Genomic DNA, 10,949 nt, shown 5'->3' with positions numbered 1-10,949 from the left:
GGTGGAGGCAGCGGGCCCCAGGACAGACAGTTCCCCGTCCACGCGCAGCTCGGCCCTCCTCAGCGCCAGTGGTTCGGGTGGGGAGTGCTGAGGGTCAACCATACCTACCGACGGGCAGGCATTCCAGGCTTCCTCCCTCTTGTCAGACCTCAGAGCTCCATGTGCTCCCTGCAGAGCAGAAGCTGAGGCCCAGAGCGGTGTGGACGCGAGCCAGGGCTGCCCCCAGCTGCTCACACCTGAGCGGGCCAGCTCTGGTGCCCCTCCCCACCCCCGAGTGGCCAGAGTTGATTCTGATGTCCCTGGGCGGGGCAGAGAACAGCGGGCACAGGAGGACGCCTGCGTGCTGCCAACCATCCCACACGGGGTGCCTGTCCCCAGCGCCCTGGCGGTGCTACCTCAGAACCAGGACAGCCGCCCGGAGTGGGTGGTGTGGGGGGCTGTCACCACGGACACTTCCGCTGCCCCGGGCGCCTGGCACTTGCTGGTCCCCACAGGGAGGGGCAGGGCCCCGAGCATTCCCGGGCGCTGGTGCTGGCCCAGGCCTCGCCACACCCAGCGCTGCACCTGCTCCTGCTCTGGCCCACTGTGGGAACAGGCGGTCCCCTCCCCCGGCCCCGTGGCCAGACCCTCTGCAGCCGCCAGGACTGCGCATGGCAGGGACACGACCTCCGAGGAGGAAGAGAGGGGCTGGCTCCCCTGTGACACTGGACCGTCTCCTGCGCCTACTAGTGCCTCAGTTTCCCCAGGTGTCCAGGTTGTCAGTGGCGCAACGCTGCACCCCGGAAGCAGGAGTGAGTGGACTGGAAGGAGGTTGGCCTCTCAAGGAACCAACAGACAGCTGGGAAGCTGGGGCCCTGCGGGGACAGTCACTCCTGAGACAGGATGACCCGGCCTGCAGCACTGGACACTGGACACCACACTGCGGCCCGGATCACACGTGCACTGCCTGAGCTCACAGTACGGTACTGCCACTCGACACTGTGGCCTGGGCGGCCGGCAGTCACAGGACACTGCCTTGGCCTCGGCTCCACAGCTAGAGACCTCTGCCAGACAGCACTGCACTGTCATTGTCAGGGGGCTTTTCTCGGCTTCCTCCTCCAGCCTGACATTGCTACCATGAGCTCCAAGTGAGTTAATGGGTGAGAGTCTCGCTAATATTTGGTTTTTTGAGACATGGTCTCACTATGCAGTGCAGGTTGGCCTGGACTACATAGCGATCCTCCTGTCACAGCCTCCTGAGTGCTGGGATGATAAGTGTGTGGCACCGTGCCCGGCTCTTTCAAAACAACTAGTTTTACACACCCGGGGAAGACCCGACCAGGTGGGCTGCCCGGCCTGGCACCAGCACATGGCTCAGTGAGCTGGACAGAAACACCCTCTGGCTGCCCATGGCCCATTCATGTTCCCATATCCCCTTGGTTAGGATGGAAGTGATGGGCCAGGGATACAGCTCAGGGGCACAAGTGCTTGCCTGGCAAGCGCAAGGTCCTGAGCTCAATTCCTGCTACCAAAAAAAAGGATGGAAGTGATGGCCACCACGCATAGGCCCGGCCACCGGGTCCCCCTCCAAACAATTTCCACCAGTCACAGGGCGGGCCAAGGAGCTGGGGCTCAGCGGTGCCCGCAGTGTGACTGTGACCTCGAGGAGGTGACGGTGAGTGCGTGGGTCAGGTGCGGCCCCATCTGACAGCACGAGTGCCCTCAGCAGAGGACAGACACGGCAGAGCTTGCACTCTCTGTGCACCCAGCAAGGAGGGCTCCCGCAAGAGGACAGAGGTGGTGGCCACGCCGTGGTCACGGATGCCCAGCCTCCTGCACTAGGGGACAGCACGTTTCTGTCGCCTTTGTGATATCCCACTGTGGCCACGGCCACAGTTTGGACGCGGAGCGGAGCGTGCTGAAGCTCAGTCAGTCCTTGGGCTACTGGGGGAGGGAGCCTTTAGGAGGCCCCTAGGTCCTTGGTGTGTGGCTTCAAGGGACAGCAGGACTTCGGCCATCCCCACTCCCCTGTCTCTCTCTGCAGTACTGGGGATTGAACTCAGACACATCCCCAGACCTTTCAATCTTTTAATTTTGAAACAAATTCCCATTCATTCATTAAATTGGCCAGCCTGGGCTAGAACTTGCCACCTTCCTGCCTCAGCTTCCCAGAGTACTGTCTCTCTCTCACTTCCTGGCCATGCAGCCCCTCCTCCCACTTCTGCCTCAACGTCAGACCCAAAGCAGTCAACCGACCACGGGCTGAGACCTCCAAAAGCACGAGCCCACATCACCTTCTCCTCGCTGCAAGCTGGTCTGTCTCAGGTCACAAGTGTGACCGAAAGCCACAGCCATAGACGGACGTGTCACCCAAGCATCACGAGTCAGGAATTTGTAAGTTAATGTATCTGGAGGTGAGCCTCTGGGAGGTAGTGGGGTTCCGCAGAGGCCATGAGGGCCCCCAGGGTGGCACTGCTATCTTTAAAAGGAGAGGAGAGACTCCAGTGGACAGCTGGCCTTGTCTCCCGTGGGGGCCTTGCACCGGGTAGCAAAGCTGTGCGAGGTCTCACCAGATGCCCAGACCCATGAGCTGCACAAATCTCTGTGTCAGCCACGGTCCTGTCGCTGGGACACAGGACCCAACTCCCTCAGTTTAAAGAAGAGGGGGTGTCATTTAGGTCACGGTTTCAGAGGTTCAGTCCATGGTCAGCTGCTGCAAGGCAAGGCCTCACGGCAGAAGGAGCAAAATGTTTGAGTCACAGGGACCAGAGAACAGAGCGGGGGAACAGCGCCAGACAGGCAGGGCTGGGGACCACACACAGACCCCACAGCCACACCTCCATGAGCCCCCACAGGGTTTTCAGTCCAGTCAGGTTGACAGACCATAACTAACAGCTGTAACCTCTATTTCTTATAAATTATCTGACCTCAGAAAACTTGTTATAGTAACAAAGTGAACTAAGATAACCATAAACAACATTGTTCCAATAAATAGGAAATTTTTCACAAATTCATAAAAGTATAACTTCATGTGGGTGATTCAAGAAATAAAGTCCCCAACCCATCCTGCAACCATCTAAGACCCCACATGAGTGCCCAGGGTCTTTCTGTAAAGAAGACACCAGGCCGGGTGACCCACCAGGGAGTTCAACCAAACTTCTGAAAACCCGCGCTCTCCATGTCTTGCGCAGGCCCCAGGGAGCTGGGATGAAAGCAGGGACCGGCTGACAGCAGCCGTTCAGACACAGGAAGAGATCATGGACCCCTCCTACTGGGAAAGGCGTCTAGGAAAGCTGTGGTCACTCCACGGGTCAGCGGACGACACTGAGAAGGCGCTGCATTCCTGAGACGGCAGCTGTCCTACCCATCCACGCGAGCCGGCTCTGAGCACCTCGGCCCAAAGAGGCCCAGGGGTGAGGTGTGGGCCCAGCACCCCGTTCCACCCTGTGCCTGCGCACCTGGCAGAGAGGGGCTTGCAGGGAAGCCCGTGGAGCAGCGACAGGTCCCCATCACCTGGAGGAGGAGCCCCCATCACCTGGGCATGGGGGCACTGGACCAGCTCCTGGGTGGCGTTGTGCGGAGCAGAGGGGCCAGGCTGGGACACGGGTGGAGGTGCTATCCACGGCTCCAAGCAGCCGGGGGCGGCACGTGGATGTCACCCCCGTGGGCCCTGGCAGGCGAGGCTGGGCAGGGAGAGTGGAGGCGCCTGTCCAGGTCAGGACCTGAGCTCGGTGCCATCGGCTCCCCACCTCCTCTTCCTGCCCTGCAGCTCCGAAGGTTTGCAGTGCTGGGCACCGTGGGGACTGCCTGCTGCCGCTGACGGTGCCCAGTCCTCGTCACAGCGGGGACCCCGGCCGGCTCTCCACGCCGGGATCTGGGGACTGCAGCGGACCCAGCTCCTCCCACGGTCGGGGCGATGGCTGGTCCATCCTCCACACCTGCCTCCCCCGTGCCAACCGGGTGCGGCCTGGCCCGGGCTCAGCACAGCGGGACCCACCGCTGTCACAGTGCTCGGCGTAGCCCCAGGCCCCTCCGAGGAGCCCCACAGAGTCAGGCTGCCAGCGTAAAGCCAAGCGGCCCAGAGCGGAGCCCGGACGGCCTGCCCTCTTCCAGGGTTGATACTTCCCACACGGCCTGGCCGGGGGCCAGACTGGGCTTCTGTTCTGCCCTGGGACATCCCGGGAGGTGGACCCCGCCGCTACCTGCCTGGGTGGCCCTGGAGGTGCCTGGCCTCCGTCCGCTGCCTGAGCCCTGGGCCTTGGGGCTGGAAGCTTTGCGGGGCCACAGGCCTCCATCTAACGGAGGAGCTCAGGCAGGACACAACAGCATGGTCGGGTCTCCGACCGTCTTTATTGTCCTCAAGGCAAGCAATTGTGAGAGGGCAGGACACCCCTGCCCAGCGCCTACGAGGGGGGCAGGGGCCGCTTGGCGGGCCGTATCCGGTCGCTGATCCAGTCCACGTAGTTGGCCACGCGGGTGTAGACGCCCGGCTTGTTGAGCCGCCCGCAGCCGTCGCCCCAGCTGATGATGCCGTACAGGTAGGCCACCCCGTTCTTCTCGCAGGCCAGGGGCCCGCCTGAGTCCCCCTGGGGCAGAGACAGGGCTCAGGGCCAGCTTTCCCCAGCCCGGCTGTGCTCCGGGCACTGGGACAGGGGACTCTCAGGGATGATTTTCGGACAGCACGAGACAGTGTTTCACTGACAGCGAGTGTCCAGCACCTCTGACCCTGCTCTCCGCCTGCACCCCAGCTGGCTCTCACCCCATGGCCAAGCACGCTCCTCAGCTTGGACCCTCTGCAGCCGCTCGTGTGACCCCCAGGGGCCACATCGCCACACTGCGCCCCAGCACAGGCTGGGCCGCTTCTTGCCTCACCCTCCTGGCTGCTGAACAGCCCGGCCTCTCTCAGACCCAGGTACGCACCCCCTCCATGCCACCCCTTCCTGCCCAAGCACACAGGGTGCAGCCAGGCCCCACCCACTGACCCCATCAGAGCTGTGCCATCTTGGAAGAGAGACCTGACCTCTCTGGGACTCAGTTCCCCCCCCCATAAAGTGAGGCATAAAGCGGCCCTTCTGTGTTGCTGTGTGGTGTGCAGCCCTGGCATTGACTAATCAATGGACTGAGCGACTGACTGACTGAGAGGAATCCAGGCCCAGAGGTGTGGCCTTCCAGGCCAGCTGCCGTGTGGCTCTTACTGGAGGCGGGACACGGGCTTTATCTGTGTGACCTCTCTGTGCCTATCTCTTGGCCTCAGTCTCCCCATCTGGGCGCTGGAGACACCCGCACGCCTCCTGGCGTGGCACGCCTGGCCTCCCACCTGGCAGGCGTCGGACTTGCAGTCGAAGTAGCCGGCGCAGAGCATGTTGGGGCTGATGTCGGCACCGTACACCTCTGGGCTACTGCACTTGTGGTCAGCCACAATGGGGACCAGCGCCTCCCGCAGGGAGCTGGCGTAGCCGCTCACCTCTGGGGGACAGGGCTCTCTCAGGCCGGGGAGCCCCGGGGAGGGGCTCCGCCCCCCACCCAGGTTGGCCCCCGCTCACGCTCGTCCATGTGGCCCCAGCCTGAGATCTGGCACTTGTGCCCCGCGGGGAAGGAGCTGCCGGGCTCGGGCAGGCAGATGGGCTGCACAAACTGGGAGCGCACGGCACAGCGGTCGCCCTTCTTCCTCAGCCGGATCAGGACTGGGGCGAGGTCAGGTCAGACTGGACTGCACGGCCAGGACGGATCCCCCCATGTGGGGTGTCCTGGCTGCCGCCCTGGACCCCTTGTCCCTCGTGGAGCCCCAGCTCACCCAGGTCGTGGTCGCTGGGGTTGAACACCGAGTACAGCGGGTAGGGGATGTATTTCTCGATGGCGAATGTCTGCGTCACATCCGTTGTGCGGTTGAAGATGTGCTGGCCCAGCACCACTGAGACGCTGCCTCTGGGGGGGCTGCACGGCAGGGCTGGCGGGAGCACAGGGACCCAGCGCCCCCCTCGGGCCCCTGGCCAGCCCTCCCCAAGCCAGCCGTGGCCGCCCCCACTGCTGCAGGGCACAGAGCCGGCCCCCAGCTGCCCCTCTGCCCCCATCGACGCCGCAGTTTTACTCTGCAGGACAGGGCCTGAGCCCAGCGGGACAGAGCGGGAGCAGGGGACAGAGAATGGGGAGCAGCTTCCGGGCCGTCCCTCCTGGCTAGAGCCCTCGCCCACCACAGCATGGGGCTGGCGAGCAGCTTACCCAGCTGGTCTGAGCCTCGGGGTTCTGGCCTCTGGGCAGGATGTGGGGGCCTCAACCTCAAAGACTAGGAGCCTACTGAGCGGGCTGCACCCATTTCTCTGGCTGTGCCCTGACGGGTGGGGGCCCCCACACATGCTGTCACCAAGTACCGAGGCTCTGGCTGGGGTGGACCACTGGCCCAGGTAGCACCCCCGCCCGCCTGGACCCCGGGAGCCCCATGTGGTCAAGGGAGTAAGGGAAGTGCGCGATGCGACCCAGAGTGACGGAGGCCGGGCCACCGTGATGGCGGAGCGGGGTGAGTGGCAGGATGTAGGCTGGGCGGCCGCCCGGGCTGGGCTCAGGCTGCGTGTTCACCTGCTGGAGAAGCAGTGGGCAGCGGACACCACCCAGCAGGTGTGGATGAGGCTCCCGGCGCAGAAGCTGTCCCCGATGTAGATGGCAGCCAGCCAAGGGTGGGAGCCGGGCAGCGAGGACGAGCCGCCGACGATGCGTGGCCGCAGGAATGTCCTTTTCTTGTGCCTCCGACCACAGGTTGGGCGCGGGGCTGGAGCCGCCTCGGGCAGCATGGCCAGGACCTCAGGGGGTGGCGGATGGAATCTAGACAGGGATTCTGGGGGCAGAGGTCACCGGGTCACTGCCCGGCCCACAGGGTGGGGCTCCGTCTGGTCCCACTGGCCTCTCTGGCCCATGTCCAGCCTGAATTTCCTTTCTGTGGCTGGGAGAGCAGAACACTGACTTGAGGCTCTGTGAGGCCAGGGTGGCCGGTACGTAGGGCCGGTCTGAGACCAGTGGAGGGCCTTGGGGTCCCTGGGCAGGATGTGGGGGGCTGCCTGCCCTGGCCCAACCCCAAGGCACCACCAGTGCCCCCCACCCCACTGGGCTGTGTCCCGAGCCCCCACCGCAGGCTGCCAGGCGGCAGTACTCCCAGGAGAGCGCGTGGTCCTTCAGCACGTAGCACCAGGGCCGCTCGTCCTTGTCTGGGTTCCTGGAGGGACGAGGAGAGGACAGGAGTGTGAGCACAGCACAGGTGACCTCTGCACGGCTCTGCACAGAGGCGCCCAGCCCCACAAGAGCTGCAGGTGCTGACCGGCAGAAGGCGTGGGGGCCCAGGCCCAGCAGGGCGGCGGCGTCCACCGAGTCCACGTGCAGCTCCTGGTAGAGCAGGTCGGAGTTCCAGGCCAAGCAGCCCAGGCCCGAGGCCGCCGTGCTGGCCACACCGCGGTACTCGGTGCCGTTGCCCACGAAGCAGCGCTCGGAGGGCACTGCGGTGGTGGGGTGGGTGTGAGGCCATGGTTAGCGGGGCTCTGCCCTCGCACGCCCCCAGCTGCCAGGCCTGTGTGTAGCTCACCGATATTGCAAAGCCGCCCGGCGTAGCCCGGTGGGCAGGCACAGACGCTGGTCCCGGTGCCCGTGATGAGGTGGCAGGTGCCCCCATTCAGGCACGGGCTGCTCAGGCATGCTGGGAAGGCTCAGTAGCTAGGCCTGGGCCTCGGGGGTCCCTCTGATCTGCCAAGGCATCCCCTGCTGCCCACGCACCCCCAGGCTGGCGTGGCAATGTGTACCTGTGTGAGGGGCGCCTCTGCACCGCGCCTGGCCCCCTGCGCAGCCGCACTGCTCCACCCGGCCCTGGTGCACGCGGGCCCAGCGGTCACCCGGCTCCAGGTACTCTTGGCGGCCCTCGTCGAAGCACTTCGCTGGGAGTCCCGCAGTGAGCCCCACCGCTGCACCCCGCCGCCCCGCAGGTCCCGCCCACTCTCCTCCTGTGACCCTCAAGGTCCCCAGGCCCCTCACCCGTGCCGCAGTCCCTGTCTGTGAAGGCTGCGGAGCAGGTGCAGTGGTAGGATGTGGGGTCCTGGGTGCTAGAGCAGGTGCCGCCATTGAGGCAGGGGCCAGAGGCACAGGGGTCCAGGGCAGCTAGGGACAGGGGAGCAGGAGTCTTCAGGGCTCCCAGGGGCCTCCTCGGGGACCTCCACCCCTAAGCTGCCTCACATGTGCGCTACAGCCCCACGCACACGGTCTCAAGCAGGCCTTGCTGGCCGCGGGGCCGGGATGCACCACCAGAGGGCGCTGTGGCCCCGCCAATGGCTGTGGCCACCAGGAGGCCAGGAGAGGACAGGGCCCTCGGCGGCCAGCAGCAGGATGAATTGGCCTTTCTGCCACTCCGGGTGGGACCCCTGCCCCAGGCCAGCACTGTCTTCCCGTGCTCTCCACCCACTCAGCACTGCGACCCCACCCTGCCCCTCCAATCTCAGGGCTCAGGCTGCCCCACCTGTACCCACCTGGGCCCTGTGATGGCAGGGCAGTCTCCACACAGTAGCCCCAGGCCCTGTCCCGGTCGTAGTTGTGAGTTGTCGCACACCTGGGGACAATGCAGGGGTGATGGGGGCCTGGTCATGACCCCAGAGTGCTCCAGCCGCTCTGTCCACCTGCTAGGGCTCCCCCACGACCCACCACTTCCTGTGGGCACTACCCTCCAGGGTGCAGGTGTGCAGCATGCGGCCACCATAGCGGAATGGGAACCTGCAGGGCTGCCCAGCCTCCGTGAGCACTGCGGAGGAGAGCAGAGGAGGGTCGGGGACTTCTGCGCATAACCCACCCCAGCCTCCACGGGCACCCCGACCCCCACACTACCCTGCCCTGTCAGGCTCCCTGATTCCCACGGTGCACCCCAGCTTGTCCCCCATGGGCTGGGAACCCCAAGGCCACCCATGCTCCCCCAAGCCGCTCACCAGTGTGTGCACGACGTGCCCGAACCCCGACCCACCTTGACCCTCAGGGACGCTGTTTGAGGGAGTCGCCATGCCTGGGTTGGGCTGCTCCCCACCTTGGGGTCCCTCTGCTCCCACCTCTGCCTCTGGAGGGCTCCTGGTTGGGGTCTTGGGTGTCACCGAGGTCACAGGGATCAAAGGGGCTCCCCGGGTAGCTGTGGCATTAGGTCCTGGGGGCTCCGTGTAGTTCTAGGTGCCGAAGGGGTGGCGATGGGGTCACTTGGGACGGTGCCTGCACTCTCAGACCCTGGGTGTGGTACTGGGACCCTGCCTCTGGATGCCCGGGGCCTCTGCAGGCCCTGTCCTCCGCCTGAAGCTCAGGGCTGGCTGGACCCTGGGTCAGTTCTGGGGTAGGTGGGACCAGCTGGGGTCCCACAAGACCCCTAGCTATTCAAACATCCGGGCCCACAACCCCCAGGAGGGGCCCAGCCGGGTCAGCCCAGCACCACTCTCATCCCTGCCACCATGTCCCAGAGGCCCTGCCGCTGGCCCCAGCCTAGGAGCCCATGTGGGCAGACTGAGTGGGGAGCAGTCTCACCTCGCCAGCCTGGGGCTGGGCTTCCCAAGGCAGCAGCAGCAGAAGCAACAGGAGGGGATACAGCCCCAGTGGGGGGCAGGGACCAGGGACCCGAGCCCAGCGCCCCATGGCTCCTCCGGCCAGCCGGCGTGGGCTCCCAGGGCAGTGGGGAGCTGGAGGCGGGGCAGCCAGGGAGGGAGGGTCAAGGCCAGGCACAGGGCAATGATTAACCCAGCAGCTCGACACCCGCACTTTGTCCCTGCTGCCCAGGCAATGGTCCTGTACCCGACGCCACCCCAGACCCCCACCGGGAGCATCTTCCAGGCCGACACAGACAGCTGGGGCCTGGGTCCCCGCTCAGCGCTATCCCTGCTTGGCCACAGGCCTGGCGGGTCTGTCTGTGAGCCTGTCACCATGCATTCAGAGGGGGGACCCTGATGTGAGGTGGGGTGCGGGGCACAGCGAGGGCAGCTGTGCGCTGTCGTAACAGCCAGGACGGACCCTCTGCTGCCTCCCGGTTCCCTGCCCCCCTCTGCGTGTCCTGGGCCCCAGCCGCCCTCTCTCTCCCCTCCCCACCCGTAGGCATCGATTGCTGCAGGCTGGATGACCCACTGGAGACGCGGACAGCAGTAACCCCCACTGTGCCTGACTTGGGGTTGGGACACAGCTGTCTCAGGAACCCCTGGGAACCCCAGGGGGCTGCAGGACTCCCATGCCGAGTCCACAGCCCCATGGGCACAGCGGGAGAGGACTCAGCCCCCAGCTTGGCTGGGCATCAGCTTGGCACAAAGTCATCCTACTGGGTAACCAAACCCCTCTCTGGATCTCCACTTCCCTCTGTGCAAAGGTGTGGACAGCAGACCCTGAGCGAGCACCCAGCTAGGCACAGTAGGTGGTGGGGGTGCTGCGGTGCTGGGGGACTGCGGTGCTGGGGGACTGCAGTGCTGGGGGATTGCAGTGCTGGGGGACTGCGGTGCTGGGGGGACTGCGGTGCTGGGGGGACTGCGGTGCTGGGGGACTGCGGTGCTGGGGGACTGCGGTGCTGGGGGGACTGCGGTGCTGGGGGACTGCGGTGCTGGGGGACTGCGGTGCTGGGGGACCGCGGTGCTGGGGGACTGCGGTGCTGGGGGACTGCAGTGCTGGGGCGGTGGGTATTTGGTGTGAGTTTAGCACACAGTGGGCTCCTGTCTCCCTGATGCCTGCCCACCCAGAGTGGAAGCACCGCAGCCTTGCTGGCCTCAGGCCCTGCTGCTTGGCGCTGGGCTGTGCCCGGTGACTGGGCCCACTGCGCCCTCCACAGGGCTCCCGCTCCCAGTAGTAACCGCCTCACTGCGCCTCCAGGCCTCTGCCCAGGCCCAGCGCACATCCCCGGCCTACTGTGCCACCGGGTTCTTGCCTAGCCAGGCTGGGCAGGCCACCCTGTAAATGAAGCCAAGGGCAGGGGGACAACAGCATGGTGATCAGAG

General features: G+C 65.4%; 1 protein-coding gene across 2 annotated transcripts; it reads right to left on the bottom strand.

The window, feature by feature from the left end:
• Positions 1-4,297: 4,297 nt before the first annotated feature.
• Hgfac (HGF activator) lies at positions 4,298-9,676 on the bottom strand. Of its 2 annotated transcripts, XM_005408761.2 has the most exons (14): positions 9,505-9,676; positions 8,963-9,155; positions 8,650-8,746; positions 8,478-8,557; positions 7,990-8,112; positions 7,761-7,892; positions 7,547-7,657; positions 7,286-7,460; positions 7,098-7,183; positions 6,553-6,808; positions 5,774-5,913; positions 5,523-5,663; positions 5,297-5,445; positions 4,298-4,565 (listed from the first exon to the last, which is right to left on the bottom strand). In XM_005408761.2, the coding sequence occupies exons 1-14, from the start codon at positions 9,610-9,612 to the stop codon at positions 4,383-4,385; spliced, it is 1,974 nt and encodes a 657-aa protein (XP_005408818.1). In that variant the 5' UTR covers positions 9,613-9,676; the 3' UTR covers positions 4,298-4,382. The 2 variants fall into 2 exon arrangements, with proteins under 2 accessions (XP_005408818.1, XP_005408819.1); XM_005408762.2 differs by lacking the exon at positions 7,761-7,892 and having other exon boundaries at positions 9,505-9,675.
• Positions 9,677-10,949: the final 1,273 nt, after the last annotated feature.

The sequence above is a fragment of the Chinchilla lanigera genome, unplaced genomic scaffold (assembly GCF_000276665.1).
Source record: "Chinchilla lanigera isolate Chin_1 unplaced genomic scaffold, ChiLan1.0 scaffold00113, whole genome shotgun sequence".
NCBI lineage: Eukaryota > Metazoa > Chordata > Mammalia > Rodentia > Chinchillidae > Chinchilla > Chinchilla lanigera.
Note: the sequence above shows the minus strand (reverse complement) of the source record. Positions and strands in the feature narration are given on the sequence as shown.

Bases quoted from the DNA above. Each gene is read 5' to 3' on its own strand.
- Hgfac (XM_005408761.2), bottom strand. From the start codon at position 9,612: ATGGGGCGCTGGGCTCGGGTCCCTGGTCCCTGCCCCCCACTGGGGCTG. The intron at 5,914-6,552 runs GTGAACACGCAG...CCTGCCGTGCAG, and splicing joins GCCCACTGCTTCTCCAGCAG to CCCCCCCAGAGGCAGCGTCT. The intron at 5,664-5,773 runs GTGAGCTGGGGC...ACCTCGCCCCAG, and splicing joins CCCCAGCGACCACGACCTGG to TCCTGATCCGGCTGAGGAAG.